The 24,142-nt window shown below is 47.9% G+C and overlaps 11 protein-coding genes across 11 annotated transcripts; 7 read left to right on the forward strand and 4 right to left on the reverse strand.

The window, feature by feature from the left end:
* Positions 1 to 383: 383 nt before the first annotated feature.
* On the forward strand, positions 384 to 1,977 carry ACHE_20213S (sugar porter family MFS transporter; the record flags this gene model as incomplete). Its single annotated transcript, XM_043284491.1, has 2 exons — positions 384 to 499; positions 555 to 1,977. The coding sequence occupies 2 exons, from the start codon at positions 384 to 386 to the stop codon at positions 1,975 to 1,977; spliced, it is 1,539 nt and encodes a 512-aa protein (XP_043133277.1).
* A 995-nt stretch (positions 1,978 to 2,972) lies between these two features.
* On the forward strand, positions 2,973 to 4,116 carry ACHE_20214S (uncharacterized protein; the record flags this gene model as incomplete). The annotated part of the gene is made up of 2 exons (XM_043284492.1): positions 2,973 to 3,224; positions 3,271 to 4,116. The coding sequence occupies 2 exons, from the start codon at positions 2,973 to 2,975 to the stop codon at positions 4,114 to 4,116; spliced, it is 1,098 nt and encodes a 365-aa protein (XP_043133278.1).
* Positions 4,117 to 4,282: 166 nt separating this feature from the next.
* On the reverse strand, positions 4,283 to 6,336 carry ACHE_20215A (fungal specific transcription factor domain-containing protein; the record flags this gene model as incomplete). The annotated part of the gene is made up of 3 exons (XM_043284493.1): positions 4,283 to 5,964; positions 6,028 to 6,110; positions 6,197 to 6,336. The coding sequence occupies 3 exons, from the start codon at positions 6,334 to 6,336 to the stop codon at positions 4,283 to 4,285; spliced, it is 1,905 nt and encodes a 634-aa protein (XP_043133279.1).
* Positions 6,337 to 6,855: 519 nt separating this feature from the next.
* ACHE_20216S (uncharacterized protein) lies at positions 6,856 to 8,001 on the forward strand (the record flags this gene model as incomplete). Its single annotated transcript, XM_043284494.1, has 5 exons — positions 6,856 to 6,897; positions 6,961 to 7,014; positions 7,089 to 7,235; positions 7,287 to 7,459; positions 7,536 to 8,001. The coding sequence occupies 5 exons, from the start codon at positions 6,856 to 6,858 to the stop codon at positions 7,999 to 8,001; spliced, it is 882 nt and encodes a 293-aa protein (XP_043133280.1).
* Positions 8,002 to 8,371: 370 nt separating this feature from the next.
* Positions 8,372 to 8,656, reverse strand: ACHE_20217A (uncharacterized protein; the record flags this gene model as incomplete). The annotated part of the gene is made up of 1 exon (XM_043284495.1): positions 8,372 to 8,656. The coding sequence occupies one exon, from the start codon at positions 8,654 to 8,656 to the stop codon at positions 8,372 to 8,374; it is 285 nt and encodes a 94-aa protein (XP_043133281.1).
* A 49-nt stretch (positions 8,657 to 8,705) lies between these two features.
* On the forward strand, positions 8,706 to 9,047 carry ACHE_20218S (uncharacterized protein; the record flags this gene model as incomplete). Its single annotated transcript, XM_043284496.1, has 1 exon — positions 8,706 to 9,047. One exon carries the CDS (start codon positions 8,706 to 8,708, stop codon positions 9,045 to 9,047), a length of 342 nt encoding a protein of 113 aa, XP_043133282.1.
* A 561-nt stretch (positions 9,048 to 9,608) lies between these two features.
* On the reverse strand, positions 9,609 to 9,914 carry ACHE_20219A (uncharacterized protein; the record flags this gene model as incomplete). The annotated part of the gene is made up of 1 exon (XM_043284498.1): positions 9,609 to 9,914. One exon carries the CDS (start codon positions 9,912 to 9,914, stop codon positions 9,609 to 9,611), a length of 306 nt encoding a protein of 101 aa, XP_043133283.1.
* A 1,496-nt stretch (positions 9,915 to 11,410) lies between these two features.
* ACHE_20220S (uncharacterized protein) lies at positions 11,411 to 11,647 on the forward strand (the record flags this gene model as incomplete). Its single annotated transcript, XM_043284499.1, has 1 exon — positions 11,411 to 11,647. The coding sequence occupies one exon, from the start codon at positions 11,411 to 11,413 to the stop codon at positions 11,645 to 11,647; it is 237 nt and encodes a 78-aa protein (XP_043133284.1).
* Positions 11,648 to 12,425: 778 nt separating this feature from the next.
* On the reverse strand, positions 12,426 to 15,351 carry ACHE_20221A (uncharacterized protein; the record flags this gene model as incomplete). The annotated part of the gene is made up of 6 exons (XM_043284500.1): positions 12,426 to 13,308; positions 13,380 to 13,730; positions 13,781 to 14,144; positions 14,203 to 14,360; positions 14,413 to 15,169; positions 15,240 to 15,351. The coding sequence occupies 6 exons, from the start codon at positions 15,349 to 15,351 to the stop codon at positions 12,426 to 12,428; spliced, it is 2,625 nt and encodes an 874-aa protein (XP_043133285.1).
* A 3,723-nt stretch (positions 15,352 to 19,074) lies between these two features.
* ACHE_20222S (uncharacterized protein) lies at positions 19,075 to 19,823 on the forward strand (the record flags this gene model as incomplete). Its single annotated transcript, XM_043284501.1, has 2 exons — positions 19,075 to 19,380; positions 19,434 to 19,823. The coding sequence occupies 2 exons, from the start codon at positions 19,075 to 19,077 to the stop codon at positions 19,821 to 19,823; spliced, it is 696 nt and encodes a 231-aa protein (XP_043133286.1).
* Positions 19,824 to 20,262: 439 nt separating this feature from the next.
* ACHE_20223S (uncharacterized protein) lies at positions 20,263 to 20,481 on the forward strand (the record flags this gene model as incomplete). The annotated part of the gene is made up of 1 exon (XM_043284502.1): positions 20,263 to 20,481. The coding sequence occupies one exon, from the start codon at positions 20,263 to 20,265 to the stop codon at positions 20,479 to 20,481; it is 219 nt and encodes a 72-aa protein (XP_043133287.1).
* Between the last annotated feature and the right edge of the window lie 3,661 nt (positions 20,482 to 24,142).

Here is a 24,142-nt window from a genome sequence, read left to right on the forward strand (position 1 = left end):
GAGCCAATGCTAGGGTCTGGAAATAAAGTCCTCTGTGGTCATATTAGATTTTTTTGTATTTATTGGATTAATACGGCTACTAAGGTCCCTACGTTTGAAGCCTGGCGTTTTGCCGGGGGTGGAGATCCAAGAATGGACATTCAGATCCGCGGGAACTTATATGCCGTGGAGAACTACAGCTCGTCATTTTCTTTGTTTCAGTTTACGCTTTTTGGCCAATGGATCTCCTAGCGAATGTAGTCTACGGATCTTGTTGTAGCCAAGTCGTATTATGCGGGGCCCCGCAATGTCAACTCGAATTCGGGGAAGATATAAATCCCTATTGGAACGGCATTTTGAAACAAAATATCTGGTTTCAAAAAGTCCACTTCCATACAATCACAATGCTACGCGGAAGATCCATTCACCTGGCGCAGGTGCTTCTCACAGTGGCACCAGCATTTATCACCTACGGATACAATCAAGCAGGAGTTGCGCCGCTCGCTTCATTGCAGTCATGGTACCTCATGCTTGAGAAACCAAGTGGAATAAGAAGGGTAGTTGACCATTTGCAGGGTTCACACATTCCCAGAGATTGATACGATCAACACAGAAGGAACAATCAAGTCACGAAACGCGACGAGGAAAGGTGCCGTCATCGCGGCTCTCCAACTCGGGGCGCTGGTGGGGTCGCTCTCATGCACTTATTTTGGTAACTGGCTTGGCCGGCGCAAGACCATTTTCATGGCAGCCATCATCGCCGTCGTCGGGCAGCTGTTGCAGACCGCTTCGTATGGTGTCATCCAGTTCAGCCTTGGCCGGGTCATTCTCGGCATCGGGGTTGGGCAGTTGAGCGCCACTGTCCCCGTGTGGCAGGCCGAGTGTAGCTCAGCAAAGCACCGCGGGCAGCATGTGGTCGTCGACGGCATCTGTATGACCATGGGATTCATGCTGTGTAACTGGATCGATTTTGGGCTCAGCAAGGCATCAGGGTCAATCCAGTGGCGTGTTCCACTCGCAATCTCATTCTGCTTCCCGCTTGCTGTAATAGGATCTGTCTTTCTGCTTCCAGAGTCCCCGCGATGGCTCGTCATGGTAGGACGACCCGAAAAGGCCACGCGTAGTCTGGCAGCTTACAAAGGCCTTCCGGTGGATGATGAGACGGTGCAGGCGGAAATTGCGAGTATAGAATCATCTCTGGAGCTCTCTACGCAATCAAGCGGCGTCATGATCCTGGAGTTGTTAGTTGGGAACGATGAGGAACGCCTTCTGTACCGATTCGCCTTGTGCATCCTGACCCAGTTCTTCCAGCAGATGTGCGGTGGCAACCTGATATCGACCTACATATCGACCATCTTCGAAGAGAACCTCAAGCTGGGTAGTGACCTCTCACGTATCCTCGCAGCCAGCGCATTGACATGGAAGTGCGCGTGTAATTTCATTCCATTCTTCGCGATTGACCGTTTTGGGCGTCGCAAGGTCTTCATCGTCAGTGGGATTGGAATGTGTATCTGCATGACGGTATTAGCCATCACAACGAGTCTGGACACAGAACGCCAGGCTGTATCCATCACGTCTGTGGTCTTCATCTGGCTCTTCAATCTCTTCTATCCTATCGGCTTTTCAGGCGCAAACTTCCTATACTGCACAGAGGTGGCCCCCATGCGCCTGCGGGTTGCCATGTCAGCTGTATCGACCGGGAACAAGTGGTTGTGGAACTTCATCGTGGTAATGATATCCCCGATCGCTCTTGATAAACTAGGGTATCAATACTACATTGTCTATGCGGTTATTTGTGCGTGCATCCCCGTCTCAGTGTACTTTTTCTACCCCGAGACTATGAACCGCAATCTAGAAGCCTTGAATCATGTGTTCCGCGATGCCCCGTCCGCGTGGCATGTCGTGGCTATGGCCAGGAAGCTTCCCGAGGGAGATGTCGTAGATGGGGAGGGAGGGAGAGAAGAGAAGGCGAGTGTGGAACAGAAGGAGAATGCTTAACTCATGTTGGTCTATGTATTTGTGTTAGGGGCTAAGCCCGCAACGCTAATAGCTAGCCATAACACAAGAGGTTTCGTTGAAGAAGAAAAGAAATGTCCGATCAGACAACTCCACATGCATATGTGCGCCGTGTGCCGTGCGGGGTGGATACTCTAGTAGTGGTCCTCCCATCGTCTCTCCCATTAGTTTAAGCATACCGTTCATGCGACAGGCGCAGCCTGTGACAATATGACAGAGTACTCCATATACTATTTGAGATCCATGTCTGAAGTAGTGATTATCTCCATATATAGTCAATTACTGAAAGGCATGAGCGAATCATGACCTGGTATGTTTTATAGTGTTTTTACTTTCAGCAGTGTTAAAGCCATCAGAACTATCTGGCAACGAAGATACGTAGCACAATTCGACAATATCCTAGTCAAATGCATGGTACATCATGAAAATACCACGTAAAGAATACAGACCTCATGGTGGCGAGGCCCAGTAAGCGACGATGAGGAAATATCCCGTCCTTAGCCTCCCATGCAGAGCTTCCACGGATCATCAGCAACCGCTCGTACATCCGTGGAAACGGGCCCGCATCGATGCCGGTGGGAAGTAAAATGCCGCGGAAAGGCGGATTCAGGACAGCCTGCAAAGAAGGCACCAAAAGTGCGAATATGTCGATTGCACAAGGAAGCACATATATGTACATGGATGAATGATGTTGGGAATTCGTATATCATCAGAGGATAAAGCATAGAGAGGACAGCCTGTGGATGCGACTCATCCGAAATATGTGCACCGTTATGACTAAAGCATCTTCTGTATATGCTGCAGACTACATCCCCACTAAAGCGCACCGACTCCCATCTATAGAATGCAACAATCCTCCCAGAAGAGAAAGACTGCCGGCAGTCTGGATGAGGTCAGGCACTTCAAAGGGTCTCTTCCTCCACCGCCGCGACCTACCAGCATCCACCCATCTTTGGGCGCCGATTTTACTCTCCGCCATGGGATCCTCCCGAAAATCTAAATCTGCCAATCAGATTGACGGTGTGGGAGGTGCGTCGTCGACGACGTCCAAGGTGGCCGTGGTGGAACGATCGAACCGTCCCGATGTCGATGTAGAGTATACCTTTGTTCAAGTGGCCCCGGACCAGCCGCGCATTGATATGACGGGGAACTGCGGCAACATTGCTTCTGGCGTGGGACCCTTTGCTCTCGACGAGGGGATTGTGAGGGCTGCTCCGAGACAGAGCGAGGTTAGTAGACTCATGCCCTTGAGAGTCAGTGATCTAATATGCATAGATTGATATCCGGGTTTTCAACACGAACACTGGTCAGACTATCGTGGAGACCGTCCAAGTAGCCGCTGACGGGACGTTTCGGGAGGAGGGCAACTATAGTATCGCCGGGGTCGAAGGCACATCCAGCCCGGTCAGGGTCGCATTCCTGACGCCCGGAGGCAGCATGACGGGGCGCATTTTTCCTAGCGGAGTACAGCAAGAGATCCTGACTGTTCCTTCACGCACAATCGGAACAATTCATGTACGAGTCAGCCTTGTTGATGCCGCCAACCCATTCGTGCTCGTCGATGCAGCTTCCATGCCCCTGGAAGAGCATCCATCGTGGCCTGATCCGAATGATGCCAGGTTTCTCTCACTCGTGGAGGATGTCCGCCGTGAAGGTGCTGTTCGTCTTGGCTTAGCAGCGAATACACAGGCTGCAGGGCAAGTGCGTGGCACTCCTAAAATTGCAATATTGTCTCGAGCAGCGGGGGATGATGATATGGATGTGGATCTCCAGGTTCTCTCATTTACCATGGGGAAACCCCATCCGAGTCTCCAATTGACCGGTGCTGTGTGTCTTGGGGCAGCGACAGTCATCCACGGCACCATTGCTTGGGAATTGGCGCATGCGAGAGAAATCGACAGGCCGCCAAAGCACGGTATGCTGGTAGGGAGTCACCAGATTGCAGCGCCAGTGCCGGTGGGCATTCGACATCCAGCTGGGGTGATTCATGCAGAGACCTCTTTGAGAATGGACAGAAAAGGTGGCGTTCATGTTGATCGAGTTGCGGTCTTTCGGACGGCACGGAGATTGTTTGAGGGCAGTGTGCTGTATCGCGTTGAGGAGACTGAGGCTTATATGTAAAGTTGCTGGTCTATCTTTAGTATCGACAAAATTATTGTTAAATTTATAGTGGCTTTATCTTGGAGGTTTCTTCATAATATACTAAATATAGAAATACCGCACCCGTGTGGTCCAGCTATTTATACCACATCTGTCTAGCTGGTCTTGATGAACAGGTACGGAAAAATCAACTACCAAACAATCCATCTTGCGGGGATCCGTTGAATCCAAACAACATATCATCGAAAGGCATATGATCATGAAGATCCTCAGCCAATGGCAAAGTCGGGGCTAGGGTACCCTGCCAGCCGGGGTGAACGACAGCAGAACTCATGAAGGAGCTTTCGCCTTGTTCGCCAGCCGCCTGGCCTTCGGCATTCTTTGACGGCGGTCGAATGAAGCTCTGAATAATCATATCAATGTCCAACGCGGATGCTTCTATTTCTGGAGGATTTTCGTGGCTGGTGACAGGCGCCGGACCCTGTAGATTTGAATCTGGGGGGATGGCCAAACTCCCAGAAGGCTGCTCTAAAAGGCTACCAATACCATCGGTGGGGGTTACGGGCTGGTTCTCTAAACGGACGCCCATACGGTTCATCAAATGCAGAATTACATTATGAGCCCGTCGGACAGCCCAGTTCGTTTCTTGATTCTTTTCGAAGACGTCAAGACAATTCTGGAGACTGGCGTGAGCACGACTGGCACCTTCTCGCTGGGCCGCCACTCGGACAAAGATCGTTGCCGCCACATAAGTGGCGTAGGAAATGAGATATGGTGCCCGTTGGATTGAAAACGTGTTATCGTAGGCTTGTAGTAGCTGGGTAATACTAAACGCTGCTGCAGTGCAGGTGGTGAAGGAGCTCAATGCAACCGATGGATCGGCCGTGTGGAGATGTCCTTCGGAGACAAATGGTCGATGGAGGAGAATCACCTGCAGATTATATAGGGCCAGGAGTGAGAGGACGTGGGGGGGTGGCACCACCCTCGTCGCGTGGGTGTTGAATCGCAAATGGTCAGGGAGCGCATTATGCCAATCCTTCAACTGCCCATCGAGTGTGTTGAGACTGGCAATGAGATCATGGGGGGACCGGTTCGAGCTTCTCTCCGAATACACCTTGTTGAGGATCTCATTAAGCATCAGCGACAGCTTGCAGAGCTGGACGAATGTCGACACGCTGTACGCTGGCGAGCCGGAATATGACTGCGTGTCTGAATACGCAAACGGCTGCCAGGGCTCCAGTTCCTCGTAATGGTCCAGGAAAGACAGTGAGACTCGCGTATCGCAGTGCTGCAGGCTGACGGGGCGACCCTGGTACAGAGACTGGATCTTATCAACTACGAAGGCGCCCCAGAAGACACGCCGACGAATCTCCAGGTCCTCTGGAGACAGCCGGCGCATGTTGGGAAGCATCGTAGCATCGACATGCATGCCCAAATCGATTATCATTCGAAAGGCGGTACCGGCATATAACCACGCAGCACTCCGCTCATCGCCCAAGGCAAACAGCGAGCTGGTCATGACGAGAAGCGCTTGTATCGTCGTGATCTCACTGCGATCCAGAGCACTGCCCAGCAGCTCCTTGACTCTCCTCCGAAAGGTCCAGCCAGCAGTTCGGGCGTCCGTCGGATCCTGGCGCACCTCGGGACGATTACTGAATTTTGATGCTCCAAAGTAGATCGCGTTCAGAAGTAACTTGGAAAAGTAGGGTCCTTCAGTGGCCATATCCCGCATGAAGGCCGGACGATAGGTTATCAGGAAAGAATGGTGCTGCCGGTTCCAATGCAGCGACAGCAAGTGCATCCCCAGCTCCGGATCCACTCCGTCAAAGTCCAGCTTGCCCTGCTGGAAGTTCAACATCTCCATCTGCCCTATGGTATTGTTAGATTGTTCCATTTACAATCATTGGGTGAATGACGATGCGCCAAACTTACGTTGATAGACAGCCTCACCCATGAGCTGTTTCCGAATAGGCTCCACGGGCACCGAGGCATCAGCCACCTGTGTCTGGTTCTGTCTACATATCCGCGAATCATCAAACAGAGTACTCGTGAGCCCATGGTAGCTGGAATCTCCATTGGCGGATATAAAGATGCCAGATACAACCGATTGGGAATTGCCGCCTTTCCCGCTGCCGGACGGTTCGTGAAGCCCGGAAACCGATCGCCCTGGCGTCTCTTGCCGCGGTACATCATGTCCAGGCTCAAGAAGGCCATTCCGGAGTCGTTCTCGAAGTTGATCATTTTCCGCCATCAGACGAGCGACCCGGGCTTTGGACGGTCTTGCTCAGTCAGGTTATCTGTACAATATGCATAGGATAGGGAGCAAGTGACGGCATACCTTGGCCGCGGAAGATCTGTCATATACACGCATTCTTTTCCGTATCCCTGGCAGTTGGAGCATATTGGCTTCTCGTCGCAGCGCAACTAACAAAATGGTGAGTGATGTACCGAGGTATGTCCTACAATCCACTCACTTTTCTCCGCCGGCAAAAGGTACAGGCCTTGGCGGCCCTTCGTGGTCGGGACAGATATCTCTCTTCCATGGCTTGCGTAAGGGGCAGAGCGTAGAACTAGTAGGACACAAAATCAATCTATGATCTTCCGAAAGAAGAGAAAGGAACTAAGACGGCTCATTTTGTTCCGCGGCAACTTTCTATCCGCTTGAGACCCACGTAGACCCAGTATGTATAAGTGGGAATGGCGCCAAGGGGAGAGAAACTTTACCCCCCATTGCCAGACATTGTTCGGAAAATCACTACAATGGGAACCACAATCGTCCCGGCTAAAGAAAAGCAATCCATGGTTAGTCACTCATTATGGAAGGTCAATGCATAACTAAGGCATGGCTAGCACTATACCCCACAGTGGGTCTCTTTGGTTGCCGGAGGAGTTGCTGGCGGCGTAGAAGCAGCAGTGACTGTAAGTAAAGGATATATAACTTTAACCACATACATCCATTTGCTCTAGCATACTCAAAGTACTAACCGGTATAGTATCCATTCGAATATGCCAAAACCCGCGTTCAACTGCTACAGACCAGCACAGTTGCGACTCCATCAAACCCTCTCCGACTGATATTGCATGTCGCTAAACAGGAGGGAATCGGTTATTTATATACCGGATGTTCCACGCTTATCCTCGTCTGTCTATGATCCTATTATACCCTTACACTACGCCTAACGGTTTCACAGGGTACCACCGCCAAAGCGGCAGTTCGGTTCGTCTCTTACGATACCATTAAGAACACTTTAGCGGATGAGTCTGGGGCGCTGTCTCCGGGACGCGGCATTCTAGCAGGTGTCGTCGCTGGTGGCATGGAAAGCGTGTTGGCAGTGACTCCGACGGAAAGGATCAAAACGGCATTGTTTGTACCATCCCAGCCCGGTCTTGCTCCCACAGATGTCAGCAATTCGCTAATCTTAGAGGGAGGTGGTATGAAGAATCGATGATGCAAAAAATGCCAGACAGTTCAGGTCCAGCATGCACGCTGGACAGGTGTTAGTCCGAACGCACGGAGTCAGCGAACTGTACCGCGGCCTTGTTTCCACCACACTCAAGCAATCAGCCACTTCCGCAGTGCGAATGGGCACCTACAATATCCTCAAAGAAGTGGTCAGAGCTCGGGAAATCAAACCGAGTGTCTTGACTACCTTTGGAATGGGGGCCCTAGCGGGTGTCGTTACCGTATATGCGACACAGCCGCTTGACTCGATTAAAACTCGGGCACAGTCTGCCCAGGGTGCAAGTTTCGCAGAGGCAGTCTGGAGCGTGGTCCGTGATCACGGATTGCGAGGGTTCTGGAAAGGCAGCACTATGCGATTAGGGAGGCTGCTGCTAAGTGGTGGCATTGTGTTTTCAGTTTATGAGGAAATGGCATCTATTCTATGCGCTTTGGGTAGTCGATAGTTTCAATATTTGTTGCACGAAATGAGAATCACTTCAGCATGCTTTAGATTATCGGTCATGTCGGGGGCAGTCAGGACTGATGTGAAGTCCTTTGTATATATATATATATATATATATTCACAGGAATAGGCAAAAGAATCAAATCTATTTACATAGAGAATTTTTTGTATCACAGCAGATCACTACTGCTATCTCTATATTTCCCTTCTCTTGCGGAATTATGAACCTCCCAGTATGATTGGGCCTGGTTAGGATAAAGTCAATACTGATGATACAAATTTGATGTTTTGATCTACTATCTAGACAGTATAGCCAATCCCTCCGGCACCATCTCAAACCTTGGTCGTACCTGTTCCAGATATACCTTGAACTACCACGCCACAGGGCCATCCACCTTCAATTCCTCGGGGACTTCCGCCTTGGCCAGACGGGATACGTCCAGGCACGCAGGTTTCCATAGCGGGAAAGACGTCTGGTGGACGATGGCATAGCAGTTCTCGGCCAGCTGGTTGAGACCCGCCCATCCCATGACATCGTTGGCGTAGTGGTGATGGTGCATCGTGAAGACCAGTCCACCTCGAATAAAGTTGGCTTGGTAGGCTGCCACCCCGGGGCTTCTATTCGAGTGCTCTTCTGCTTTCTCGCCATAAGTCATCGGGGGACACGGTCCAGAGATTGAGATCGCCCGACGTGACGGTGCGGAAATGGGTCTGCTCGATCTCATCAAAGGACGGATGATCATTGTCGGGCAAATCCAGCTGTTGTACCACGAAGCGGACGGTGCTGTCCTTTTGCTTGACAAAGGAATGACCACTGTTTCGATCCTTCTCGATGGACCCGCACAGATGGTGTTTTTGGCTCAGCGTTCGCTCCAGACCTACCTTCAGCATTTGGATGACGTGAGTCTTGTCACCATCATCCAGCCGGAAAAAGATGACATAGTTCTTGTAGCTGCAGACGCTGAGATAGTTGAGGGTGGAGAGTTTGAACCGTTCCTCCGGGTCATTTTCCCAACCGAATGGATGAAGGTGAATATGTCTTGCTAGGGCATGAATGCGATGGAGATGATGAAGATGGGACATCGATAAGAAACTCTTCGGCTTCATCTGGCGCACCGAACTTTATCTTTATATGCTTCGGCAGCGTTTTACTCCCGTCAGCCTGGTTTACACTCTCAACGGCAATTCGTCCTCTGCAAATAGAATGGAAAAAGTGCCATCTTTTACTACAAGAGACTTATTGATTTCTTATTTTGGATGGAGGCGTTATGCACGGTGCAGCGCCGTTGGCGATTTTATATTGAGCCGAGACATTGTGGAGGCTGAAAGGGCCATAGACCCCGGATTCTGCAGTGATAAAGAAGGGGGAGATTCCATATGTCTGAAATATCAAGAATGAGTCGTTGTATATCCAGCAGTTGAGTTCTCTACGCTATTGTACGTTTTCATGTTTAAAATATCTCACGCCTGATGCATCTTTCAGGTACGTCAAATGAAGAGTGAAAAGTAGACTACAACATGGAATACAGCTCAACTATAGACATTCTAATTTTAACCTCTAACTATAATTTGTACATCCTTGAGCAACAACAGATGATCACCAATATATCAATCATCACCACGGACCAAATCCCACTTCAACGTTGTCTCGTAGAGGAAAGTCATCTTATTGAAGCCGTAGTGTGTTTTGTCCAGCACAGCCGTGATGTTGCTCAATCCCTTCCCACTGCTGAACTCACTGTGGCTGTCGATGTTGCCTGCCATGCTGTTGATAATATGCGTCGTTGACTTGCCAGCGTTGGTTCGATATGTGTGGTTGTTCACGACAGAGGCTGTGTCGATGGTACCGTTTCCGATAGGGAGCATGCGCTCGTACCAGTGGATATGACTGGATGGTTCAGTGAAAATGTCCATTATAAATGAGGTGGAAGTGAACATCATCCCAGTAGTCACAACATAATTTGGTCGCGTCCAGCCGATAAGGGCGTTCATTGGTGATCTATCGATGGCTTAGCGAGCTATTGCGAACTGTTGCGTTTTCAAACCGAGGAGATAGCACTAATGCATGCAGAGGACAACTAGGACTAAGGCTGGCTACACGCCACCACATCAATCCTTCACGCATCTGGTTTACTTGAATGAACACTTGCAATGGGTGTGTGTCAGAGCACGTGGTTAGCGGTCATGCTAGCTACTTGGCTTTTGGTTGAGAAAATTAGAGTGCTTATTGAATTTTCAGAAACATGTACGAACAAAAATGTCGATCCATTAGCACGGGTTGCGTGGCATCTGAATTCTGCATCATATTTACATTCTACGCAGACCCGCGAGGATAGATATTGGGAGCAGTTCACAGAAAATGAAAGTAAGATAATTAATGGGTTCTAAAGGCATTTTGTAGGTAATTTTCCATAGATGGTTGGTTGCTGGAAGAAAATTCTTGCTTACTCTTCGTCAGCCGTTTCGTATCTATTCGTATCCTCGCAATACGTATGTGAGCAGGGGCTTTTTTTACCAGCTTTAACGACCTGCGTGTTGTGGGGGGGCCAAACCCATCTGTTTCACCCAAGTACGCACAGAAATCTCGAACGGTATTTAGCGCCGTGGATAGACCATGGAAGCCCGCGGGCTATAGAGTGCCATGAAGAATACGTTCTAAGTGTTCTAGCTGAGGACGGTGTGAGATAGTGTATCAGATGGATTGTCATTTCTGTACTTTCTTCAATTTTCTTTTCATTTTTGTTCATTTTTGTTTCTTCTAGTGACAATCAAGATATATATAGAGGTTTATACATACCCCCTTAATAGCCAACCTATTCTCTCAAAAGAAACGGTTCGTAGGGTAGGAACAACATCTGTAACTGGCTCAATTATTCTGATTAGGATTTTATCTAGCATTGAGCAACATGAACAAATGATCGTAATGCGGACAAGTGAGCGAAGAAAGTGGCACCCAGAAATTAAGATATCATGCGCCAGTGTGTGGACTGCAAGAATTGCTGACTAGGGTTTTGCGAAGTCCCAAGAGCCGGCCAATCTCATATGGGTGAATTGGATTAAAGATGACCATGATAATGAACATCAACAAAGCATCGAAAAGATATAAATATACTTCATGATGAAGTAAGTAGCCGTTGTTGCCCTGAAGATATTCGGCCAGCCGAAAGATAGAGCGGATCATGATAAGAAAGCTCGTCAAATAAAGGACTTTGAGATGTCTGCACCAATAAATTATCTGGAGCATTGGAACGCAGGAATGGGTACTTTATCAGCTTCGACGTAGAATGGGTAGCAGTAATGATAAAAAACTCAAAGAAGAAAATTTGAATAAAAGACCAACGACGATGATACGTTCGCCGGTATTTTAATTATCGAGCTTACCGCTACTCTAGATGTCGTCTGTTACAAGGATGAGTCAGATGGTTAAGCCCAGACAACAGGGACTGGGCACGCAGAGCAATAAATGGTACAACAAACTAGAGATTTCCGTTCTAGAGAAGCTTGTCCGCGTAAATACGGCAGCTCACGCGCTCGATCTTACGACCGGAAATGGCCTAGTTGCGCGATGGCTGGCAGCACAGGGTACTGGTGTTCTCGTGACGGATGTGAGTCTAAAGAAGATCGACATAACTAGCAGCAGGCTATGAGTCAACCACCAGAAGCAGCACTCCCCCGATTATGTATCAACCATTAGATTTGTCGAGCTCTGATCCTGCTGCATGGAAGGATGTCTGGAATACCGTGGAAAAGGTATCCATTCGACCGCCAGTTGTCACTCTTCATTTGCGAGGTGGATGAAAAGTGACCAATAAGACCGCCATCTAGGTTGGCGGCTTTAAGATTTGACGACCACGCTGGAGCCGGTGGCAAGAATGTCACCGAAGCTACTTCGTCCCGGCGGAAGGTAAGCGTTCAACATGCAATTTGCTTTGCCTTCGGATTCCCATTGGTATCGGCTTATGAAAGAGGCTTTAATATACATTACTGTGGGGCTTTCTGGGTTCATGATCTCTCCAAGCTGTTGTTGTCCACTCCCTCGTAAACCGCGTCTCTGGACTTCATCTCGGCGGCATATTCCTCCCCCACCGGCTATTCATACTTAAGACGGCCTCTGATGGGAATGGAGTCAGAGCGGCCTCGTATGCCCTCTAGTCCAGGGAGCGCAATCAGATAATGCTCTAAATGGAAAGAGCCTCGCGGCCAAGGGCGAATACTGCGAATTTACTGATTCTGAAAAGCTGATATAGCTAACAAAAGGCGTTCCTCCTGCTGAATAGTTAATAATACCCGGGCTTGTATTTCTATAATCATCCTTCCCGGTATATTCCTTCAACTTGGAACAGCTATTACTCCAAGATTCAGATATGTAGCTCACATTGTCCTTCCTCTAAACAGGTTCATATGTTCTATCGATACACGAACCATTTAGCGTTTCTTACCCTTAAATTGTCCCTGGAACGTAGTAAATACACTATTTGGTTCCTTGCATCGGCCGTCCTTCAGTAACCATACCCCCTCGCTATGGCGCGCCTTGTCAATCTTCTTTCGCGTCTTAGAATGAATCGACGATTGCAGACTCTTCGCAATACCAGCGCTCGGATAAGCTAGGACACCAAACATAGCACAGCCAGATTTAGAAGCCATGTTTGCTATGCCCTTGCCAATGCCCTTAACTGCGCCTCTCGCGCTATCCTCCTGCATACCTTGGTATGGCTGGACGACAATGTCGCTGACTGCTTCTGCCATACCCCACGCGAAGCTTTTGCCAGCAACAGCAAAGCCACTCTTAATGTCAGTAACAGGGCCGTGATCCCGTGGCTCCTCACCGTAGTATCGTGGAACGTTGCGCATTCCTTCAGCGATAGCAAGCGGGAAATCGACCATCATACCTTTAAGGGCGGTTGGGCCGAAGCTGGCCAAGCTTTTAGCCGAAGCTCCTGCCATTCTACCAGCAAGCCTTATTTTATGATGATCTGACGGTTCTTTGAAGTGTGATAACGAGCTCGTTTCGAAGATTGTGGTGTCCATGGTACCAAGATTATCAAGCTCCTCCCCATGATTTGTCATCCGCGATGAGGTGTTCCCAGATGATGACCTACTTGCAGGTCTCTGTATGGGCCGATGGGAACTGCTACTCGAGGGACGATCTCTGCGGTTTTCGTGGTAGTCTTGATACTCCTTGAAAGGTTTGTAAAAAGTTCCTAGAATGGAAGCCGTGAGGGCGGTTGAAGTGCCTACCACGGCAGAAGCTCCACCCGTGATAGGATCCCACCGACGGTTTTCAATCACAATTGGTTTGATTGCATGCCTGAAGATGTGTCAGTTGTCAATCGAGAGCAGCAAAATAGAGCGTTCAGCGGTTTCAAACACTTCACATACATCACTAAACTTTTCCGATCAATCAACCTCTCGGTGACTAACATTTCTGCTGCGATTTTCGAAATCTTGATTTTCCTGCGGCCCTTGGCAAAAGACCACACTGCTGGCTGCCCCGGATATAGGTCGCACTGCAGTCGTTCGAGGGGAAGGTTTCGGTGGAACGACGAGACTGCGGCGCGCACTCCCGCTTCTGAACTCATTTTAATCGCAATGGCCGAAGCTGCTGTCGCCACTTGTTCTGTAAGGCAATATTGTATTCCTTGGCTCAGTGCTTCAACGGAAAGCTTTTTATATGGAATAGGGGCAGGACCAGCACCGGCTGCGGCGACCATAGCACCCCAGAATGGCTGACTATCTAACAGTTAGACGTCGAAGATAGAATATTTGCCGCAGCCACTCACTCTCCAAAGAAGGGAACGATAATTGTTGGCCTTGCATTTCGTAAACCACAAGCTGTCGTGCCAGCGCCCCCATGATGCACGACAGCAGCTACCTGTTGGAAAAGCCATTCATGAGGGCAGTCCCCAATGGAATAAATGTTATCGTTTTCTGTCCCGCCCAAGTTTGACCAGCCTTTGGAAATAATAGCCCGCACGCCAGCTGCATTTACTGCGCTAATAATAATTGCTGTGATCTTTTCAGGATCGTCCAGGACAATACTGCCGAAGCCAATGTAAATTGGGGGCGGACCCGATGCGAGGAAGGCCTGCAGATCTGCTGGAGGTTCGTACTGACAGAAGTCACGGAAGAAGAAGCCGCAGACGTCTAAGGAACTAGTTAGTTTTGCCTCTGTCCAATAATTTATATTCAAGGTATCACTGACCAATATAAGACGGCCAATCTGATGGCTTGGGAATGAGAGCCGGAGACCAGCAGTATGTGAACGGGACCCTCAGTATCTCAGCAAGGTAAGGGCCTTCAAACATAGCCACTTCATCTAAATCAAGCTCTTTCCGCCACTGATTAATCACATCGCCCACACTGGATGTGTTTGTTAGATCTAGGGTTCCTTATTATGGGTATACATTCTTACCCCTGCCACGTAAGCCAATTGACAACGTCATAAGAGATATAATTCTTTAAGTCTTGATCTGCATTGTCGCACCTCAGGTTTGCAAGCGGGTGTGGGAAAGCCTTTGTACTGCTCCAGGGCATAGTGAACATCAGATGTACTGGGATGCTTAATGCCTGAGCGCAGTGGACGTGCGCAAAGCTGGGTGGGTTGGCGATAATAGCATCGGCTACAAAGGGTTCATGCGTAGTCATATCCGGCTCTATACATGATTGCCAGCATCCACTCAACATCTGCCGGATCATAAGACGTTTCCGATGAATTTCACCTGCTCCTAGACTCTTCATGGTGGGAATGAGGCCGGGATTCTTGACCATATATGCCATCAACTCTGCTGGATCGCCTCCAATTGGATAAAACTCTAGCCCGGAGTCCCGGACAAAAGATTCAAATATACCATGAGTAGCCAGCCGCACACGATGTCCGTACCGCATGAGTTCGTTTCCAAGGGCAATGAAAGGTTGCACATCGCCTCGACTTCCCACCACTTGGATGACAATATTCAGTTTAACATTCCAGGCCTTTCCATTCTCCGTAACTGGCTCCGGATATTTCGGCAGGTGCCCAAGCTCTCTTGTTGTAGCATCGTCGACTTGTGGGGGCAGTTCCGAGTATTCAGGTGGTGGTGTTGAGGGTCGTCTTAGAAACTGACTAGTGTGCAACATAGAGAAACGGCGCATAAGGTTTGAGTCCAGGTCGATATCCACGCGGCCGTCATCTACAATTGTTAGCAACTTAGCAAGGAGTTAGGTTTCAATGTTCTTGGAAGGGGCTATGTTTTGTTATACCTTTCAGGTCAATACCGTTCTTGCCAATGGCCGCGGATGAAGAATAAGGAGAGATTGCCACAGGGTCTCCTGGTAGCTCAAATATTTCTTCCACATGATTGTTGCTGGTCATGGTGGCCAGACTTAACGAAGTGAAGACTCCAGAGGAATTTAGGAAAACCCAAAGAGGACGACAGAAATACAGAACTGTCACTCTGGCTTCTCAGTAAGAAAAATAAGGTCGAATTAAATTTCTGGGTCTACGTATCTGCAATAAATATTCAAGTTATAGTGGCAACATCACATCTGGCACCAATGATAAGGTCATGCACAGATACTTTGAGCCCCTTATTTAACTTTGTCTGCTAAGTGCCAACAGTGGCAACTGCTCATTCTCTTTTTAGTACTTTTCTTATATTTTTCTCTTACCGTCTTTTTTCTTTTGCTTAAGGTGGGGTGCGCTGGGGACTGAAGCTTAGAAATCCAGATCTAGATCCGGACATTGACACTATTCTGCCAGGCTATACGAATACGAACACTTTGTGACTTATACGAAAACGAGAACGGCTTATGGTTCGAGAAGCCGCAGTAGAAGAGTTTTCTTTACTCGTCAAAAGACTAGTGCATTGCTTTCTTACGATCCAGGTCAATAGCGCTACTGCCTCTACCAAAAGTGTATGATCCCCATTGTTGGCTCGAGATCATCGTCGTACTCTCTATACGAGCAGGGCAACCAACCCGGCGCCACCCATACCCCCGAAGAATGCATACCGAAATAGGGAGCTCAAAAGGGGCATGTATAACATTTCAGCTCATAAATGTTAGCGGGCTTCAAGGAATTACTGTAACAAGCACAACTGAAGAGTTGTTTGTTGGGCTTGTTCAGTGTATGCGTCATGAATTGGCAGACAGAATGGCCGCGGGGCGCCTACACTAACGATAATAATACCTTTTGAGGTCATTTTTCAGTCGCAACAGTTATCCAAAAGGACGCTTAGCAGCTTCGATTGTCTTAGGCTGTTGATCGAGAGTTCTGCAAGGAAGATAGATGCCAGTTTCATACCCATCCATCTGATGTTAGTTATACATAATCCATAAACATAACCTAACTGCTTACTTGATTGAGCCTCAATTCCACAGTTGTGACAGGGCAATTATCCTATTGTGCTTGTCACTCACTAATTCTAATCTCCTGAGATGAGTGGCGTATTTCTGCAACTTGTCTTAATCAGTTCCCTGGCTTCAACCAGGATAGGCATGGATACATCGCTTTCATTGTGCCTGTGTACTATTATTCATTTGGAAACCCTGTCACCAAATCTTCAAACATTCTGGATGAATTGCACAACACGGTGTACATTGACCTGGTTCTGACGAGGACGTGGCGAATAGTACGCCCTTTTAATACTCATATCCACGGAAGTAACGCATTGTCCGATGATGCCGCCACTGTTCGGTCACTTCTCACGGATCACAGATGGAGACTATCCAAACGAGGTACAGCGGCTCGGTTGTGTGATCTGATGTAAAAGATGCGTAAAAAAGCAGAAGAGCGCCTGCATTAACTACTTCGGCATTCGAGTTGCAGACGTACCGCACCTGTTCCCTGAGACCTGAAGCGCCTATGATGATGCTTCATGACCACCGCCGAGCTGACCATATCCCAAAACGCTTTTGCCTTCCATGGGAGAAGAAAATAATTGGGTTTGGCGAGTCTCGGCCATCCCAGGGGACTCTGTCCTCAAGTACAAATGCAAGGGACCAAAGAAAGGTCCGTTTATCATACGCATACGAGTGGAACTAGCCGCAATAGCACGTGGAGCCGTTTTGTTTTGTATCCGTCATCTCATAAATACAAGTCTTAGTTATCACGATCTCCTATTTAATTCAGGATCGCGCGTATGAGCACACGAAACGCTCAACACCCAATGCTCGCTTACCATCCGCCCGTCGTCCTGCTTTGCGCTTCTACTTGACTACTCTTCCTTGCTCGCTAGGTGAACACTACCTAGGGCCTATAGGAAGTCGAGGACCGGAAAAAAGAAAATACAGGACATCTTTCGATACTCACTTTACATGCCAAGGGCGACGATGATGTTATCAATTCGATCCCTCATGATTATGGCCCGTTTGCAGCTGGTGCGGATGTGTTCAGCCTTTTGCTTATGGCGACCAAGTTCTTCCACATCTTACAAAGCCCGGAAGAGCCCAACTGGTTTTGATTTTCCTCTGTGATATGTGGCTTCTGTGAGTAGGAAGCGCCATAAGCACATTAGATGATGTTAGACCAGTATGTATCATTCTCGATTGATATAGGATTTGACGTATGAGAGTGGCTAACCTGCAATAGTTGCACAAACAGGATGCACTCATCCTAAGCCGCTTGGCTTCGAATTAGGTCCTCGACCTATTCCTCTTACCACAGTGCTATTCCTCAAATCAGCCGCGTGTCTATATGCCCCTCAGTCGGATCAATCTTGTCCACGTGCAGGGTAACGCTCCATTTTATTTATAACTAGTTGGCCTAAAGAAAGGAGAGAATCTGTTTTCGTGATATATTTTTCATGTACTGCAAATTGTGGACTAGCGATGGTAGTGCAACACTCGAGAAGGCGTCATGTACCATTACCGATTGAAGTTGCCGTATTAGTTGAAAGAACATGCAGCAAATGGTTATCAATGGCCCAGTGACAGTATTAATAGTATTGATCTACTAAGTGTACTGTATACTCGCGGACTCTGGTTATCTCTTGCCGGAGCTGCCCCACCCGTGTTCGTATTCTCGGGTCTGGTGGCAATGCAAGTCGAACGTTCCTCATACCAGGCCCGCCATTGCCCTGTCCTCCAGAACTGACCAGATTGTTAAGTCTCTTGCGTGACTGGGCAAAACCCCTTAGAACATATTCTCATATATAGGCGGAGTTGACACGGCTTGTGCGAGAACGTCAACATATGTTTAAGAATCGGTCCAACAGTCCCAACTCAATCTGTAAGCGATATGGCCACAGGGGTATTCCATATAAGGTAGCAGTTGAACATCTCAAAAACTTGAGACTATCACCCAATACTTCGCGATATTTTCTTTATTTTGCTAGTGCGGATCCATTTTTTTTTTTTGTCAATATAATCTCCATTTAGGGCCATATAAAGTACCCAAAATTGAAGTTGACTGTCCTGCAACAAGATCCTTCTGTCTGCCCTCTCGGGAGATTCCCACTCTTTCTGCCCAGTCCTACTCCCATTCATTTTCTCATTTTCTCTCTTTCTTTCTTTTGTGGTAATTGATTTGTGTTCTCTTTCCATACCTGTCAGCATGTTGGACTCGAGAATCCCCCTAGTATCTAGATTACCTTCTGGAAGGTTTAGTCTTGTATTCAATATACTGCTTCGTGTCGGTCATCCTCACCTAATTGATAGGCGGACTGTCCTGTACAAACAAACTCATTATATCCGAATTCTTGGTATAAAGGAGTTTCTTGTCTGCTGCGAGGCAGGCATCGTTCGGGACAACGAACACCGCGAAAGTAAACTCCGTGAACCGAGACTTGGCTGATTTCGATGGTGGAGTCCTGTCGTATTCGTACCTTCGTACTGTAAAATGCGAAGAAATTGGTGAATTCTCTGGGGATGATCATTTATCATTAAAAATAGATTCTTGGGTGCATACATAGTCCTGTAATTCAAGAAATCCCTTCTTGACGAAAACTCGTCCTGAATAGTATGGAATTAAGGTATTGTATAAAGCCTTGGACTCAGCGAGTATAACATGATCTTTAATATTAAACAATTTAAAAGAAGATTTCTAAATAGTGTCAAAAGGAGGTTTGACGGTCTTGTTGCTCCCAAAATCCCCGAGATGAAGACGTGTCTCATATTGGCCCTTCTAGCGCACTCCATCGCCTGTGAAGCGTTCTATACTACTTCATCTCAGCCGACCTATCAACCGGAGACCTACACACTCGCAGCCAGCGGTCCAGTGCCTCTGAATAATGCTACAGTTTATAAATTGTCATCCGATGGAAGCAGTCCTGCCATTTTCATTCTAGACTATGGTAAAAATGTGGAAGGATACGCTACGTTTGAGGTGACCCAACAGAGTGGCAATACCTCAATTTTTGAGATGTCATATGGCGAGACACGCGAGGCTTTGGACGTGTATATGGTACGTGTATGGATCGGTTTTGCAAACCCTGAACGCTGACAGTACCGCCCCAGGCCGATGGTCCTATCCCCCTATCAGCAGCTATGGACACCTATCGTATCAATCGATACAACATCAGCCAGCCGACCGTGCAAGTTAACCGCCTAATTCAGGGAGCTCTGCGATATCAGAAACTAAACCTGTCTAGCGCAGGGGAGCTTGAAGTTACAGCTGTAGGATTCAAGCCGACCGTCGATAATACCCCCGTGTCTGATCTGCCAGGTTCTTTTGCGTGTTCAGACCCTGTGCTGAATCGCATCTGGAATGCTGGTGCTCGTACCGTCCAGCTGAATGAATTCCCTGCCAACTCACTCCCAGATTCCTGGGTAATTGCTGATGAAGGCGCATTTATTGATAGCCTGAGTCCTCACCATCTTCATATCTATCATCATGGTCTTGCTTAAATTGAGGTGCGATCCTGAAGACATCAAAGCCACCATTGCCGTCACTTTCTCCGCCTCTGACCTTTCTCTCTCCTCTGATCCTGTACTACGTCTTAAAATCCACCTCCGCATCCTTGAGTCAACGCAGGATCAACCCATCACTATATGTACTAGTCACACAATATGTGCTCTTGAAGAAGACATGATATCTCAAGGTGTATTTGGGGGCGGACTACTATCGACTTTAAATCCCAACAGATGCATCTCTTTGGGAATGCTCAGACCTCACCATCCCCGTTCCTCGGAATCACCTGTGAACCTCAGGGAATGTAACCTGGAGTGGGCTACAATTCCTGCTACTGGAGAAGCAGAAGTGACACATGAACTTTCAATTTCTAGGCTCTTTGCCCACGCTGACACGGTAGAAGGAGGCGAGCTTAAGACTGGGGAGCGTTTCAAAATGCACATGATTGACGGGTATATCGGAACATCATGGTGGTGCTGGGGTGATTTAGAAAGTGATCTCAAGGATAAACCCTTCCATGCATGGCAGAAGGGAATCAACTTTCTCGATGCTCCATTCCCTGCAGATCCGGACAACTGGGCTTTGGGTGAGGATCCATCTGAGTTGAAATTCGAGGATCGTTCGGGCTGGGTTGAGTTTGAGGTTGTTGAATGATTCTTTTAGTATCTTTAAGTCGAACACCAAAGATGGAGGCGGAGGACGAGAGTGCAGTTATTTATCTTGACAGCAACCAACCGCGTACGACATACATCGATAGTGCAGACTATCCGTCCGACAGCTCCGTTGAATACCTCCACACAAAAAAGAGAAAGCCCGAAGCGAACCTCCCATCGAAGCGAACCATGGCCACCACAAAAGCAAAGCGCCAAAACAGCATGACATCAAAGGACAACAGACCGAAAAAATTCAAGCAACACACCCCATGCCCAAGCCCACTCGAATCACGTGGGCCTTTTAAGACAGCGAACGCGAAGACATCGAGAAATTGGAACAATTGCTGCAGGAACTTGAAGAAGTGCTGTCACAGGCTGCGCCTGTAGAATAAATAATATGTTATCCGGAGGAATGATCGGAGTGGTTATCTGACTACCTACCCCGCATAACGTACTTTTGTATATAAAAGGCTGTCCGATCGGACATCTGTTCTTCTCTTCTTCAACGAAACCTCTTGTATGATAGCTAGTTATTAGCGCTGCGGACTTAGCCCATAACATTAGGTTTCGTTCCTTTCCTTTTCTATCAGCTGCTCAATCGTGCAATAGTGGGATTGATTGGGAATGGTATAATCACGTACAACGATAGTATTCACGCACAACGATAACCACGACGATAACCATGACGATAACTACAACGACAGGAACTATTGCGCTACTACACGCAGTGGTAATTGGCCAGAACTCATGCCCACATACGAGGCCCCTACCACCAGCGATCACGAAGAATCCGCACCGAGTTCCGAACCAGAAGTTACACACTCACAGGGGACCCCAAGCACTATGAGCCAAAGCAATGACAACAATAGCGCGCACCAGCGCCCCCGACAGATCCTGCCTGATCCTGAGGTGTTTAGGGGAGATATTGCTTCCTATCAGAACTGACATCTCCTAAAAGCGAAGCTCTATGTTGACAGGCAAGCTCTGGGGGGGTCCCTATGAATGCCTTTGGTACGCTTATGGACGATTGTCTGGCAATGCAGCTAGCCATATTCTCCCATGGATGATTGCCAACGCTGATTCTCCCACTACGGTAAACGATGATACAGTGACCAAACTCTTTGAACATCTCGATTTACTCAGTCTACTTCTGCTGCGTCGATTATCAAGACTAGTAATATTGCATGTAAGAACGGGAATCCTTTTTTAATAAAGAAGCAAGCCATATCAAGCAATGGAAGGTAGCACTTGGCAACAAAACGAACTTGTACCGTAGTCATAAAACTTCCGAAGCCGCCAAAGGAACTAGCGAACCATATGATCAGCCAGGACCAGTTGACAACAATGATGAGTAGGCAGTTGAGGCGGCCTTAGATGACAAAAATTCTCAAAACCAGCGTGGGTATCAGAAAGCCTGGGTGGTTATCCCAATAGGCTTCCCTATATACCACTGGGCAAATGTTTTGAAAGGATTGTGGTTTCCATGGCTGGAATCATACATCTTGGTCAGGCGCAAGACCAGTTTGTGACCCTGGAAAAAGGCTTCAATTACTCGGGCTTGTAATCCCATAAGGGAGAAAAATCAACACCTGTAACATATATCAGTTCTAGAAAGTGAGTGATTGACCAGTGACAGGAATCACACAGTAGTTACCAGTGAGACCATTTGATGAATGAATTTTCGCCTCCGAAGCTGTGTCAACAAACATAATCTGGAGGATTTGAATCAACTTGCCACAAAGGATTGTGGAATCTGTGGCAACCAAGTTATTGTACATGACTGCCTTGGCATGTGCGTAGGCAGGATCATTTAGCTCTGCGATATGATAGCACCCGAACTCGGGCTGGTCATGCTTATACAAGCCTGAGTTCTCAAAAGCTGATTCTCCAACACTAGATATATGTTAGTGAATCGCAGTCTTAAATTACAATAGTAAGTTGCTTACCATTTTGAAGTCCAAGGGGCCCTCTCTGTCAAGGGCTAAGCCCGAAAGCTATTGTTTAGCTATATACAAAAGGCGTCGGAGGCGTCCAACGGAGTTGTCACGTACTTGCGAGGACCTGTTCCGAGTGCCACTTTAGGCGTAGCCTATCACACTCTCCCCTCTGGCATTTAGATTGTAGTAGGAAATGTAAGACAAAAGGTGTATATCCATAACGTATGCGCAATCAGCGGGATAGGTCAAAGAATATTCTGTTTCATCATCTAGACCGTTGTAAGTTCCCCCAAGGTCATCATTGTTGGGTCCTGGAACTGAGTGGCCTGGTGTTAGAGATGTAGGGTTGAGACAGCGTGATGAGCGCACTGCGGGCTAATAGGTGGCATTCCATAAGAGAGACAGACTAATCGCTGGTATGCGGATGTTCGCCCACCAGCATCGTGAAGGGTCTTCATGATGGTCACATGACTGTTACTATGTACATAATGAATAATCAATGCATGATGATGTATAAATCCGCATTGTGCAGCAATTCCGCATTGCGGAGGCCGCACGGTTCTAACAGCAGCTCGGTGGGGTGCGCGGCTCGGTAGTGGATTACGTTAGTCCACCTCCGAGCTATGGACTCCGACAACTATCTTTTCTTATGCTTCTTCATACACTTCTGCTATCATGCAAGCAAAAGACGAGCAGTTGTTCCAAGCCGCCTCTACTGACAATCTCTCTACAATTTTTAGTATTCTAGCAGAATACAGCCCTCCCCCAGAGACACTCCAGCAGACAATCGTGAAAGCAATCTACCCCAATGCCAACCTATCTGTAGTTATAGAATTACTACACCGACAATTCCCTGATCTCCCCCTCTCAGAAGACATAATCCGCTGGTCCTGTTATACCGGCTCAATCCCCATTGCCGAAGCAATCCTCGCCAAAGACCCCCAGGCCTATACCGGCAGCTTTGATGACGAAAGTGGAACTCCCATGGTCCTTGCAGTCCAAAGTCGAAAATCATATGAGTTTCTTTCCTATCTGCTCTCCCATGGTGCAGACCCATTTCTGCACCACGGTCGATATGCGCCACTATTTCCTGCTGCTGTGCTTCGCTACCATGGTGCACTGGATGCTGTGACAGCCATGATGGACCATGGGGTCAATCTTCAGCATCAGAATCTTCTTCTTGGGGCTGTTAGTCATGGATACCTGGAGTTGGCTCGGTATCTGTTGGCTCATGGGATAACACCAGAAAATGATCAATCAGTGGACAACCAGAGCAAAGTACCGGTATTACATATAGCGGTTTCTGATGGCGACATCAGAATGGTTCAGCTTCTTTTAGAGTATGGAGCAAGGATAGATGTAAAGGATGATCAGGGATTAAAAAAAAATTCTGAATAATAATCTGTTTTGATCAAACATTTCCATGAATCGATTTCCGCTCCTTTGATTCCCTCCTATGAAACCAGGATGGCATGATGAGTGTTGGTGAGTGTTATGCAAATGCGAGTCCGACACTCTCCACATTTCGGACAAAGTACAAATTCCCCGTCCTTTCGGCCATATTAATAGGATCCTGCATGTTGATGCCAAACGGCTCAGCAGATGATCGCAATCTTTTTTTTTTTTTCAGCTCGCCAGTATCCCTTGTGTCTGAATCGCTGTCCAAAGGTGTCGATCAGCGATAAGCCCCACTCGTGTTGCGAACTCCCCAGCCACCATTGTTCG

The sequence above is a fragment of the Aspergillus chevalieri genome, chromosome 2 (genome assembly GCF_016861735.1).
Source record: "Aspergillus chevalieri M1 DNA, chromosome 2, nearly complete sequence".
NCBI classification, from domain to species: Eukaryota; Fungi; Ascomycota; class Eurotiomycetes; order Eurotiales; family Aspergillaceae; genus Aspergillus; species Aspergillus chevalieri.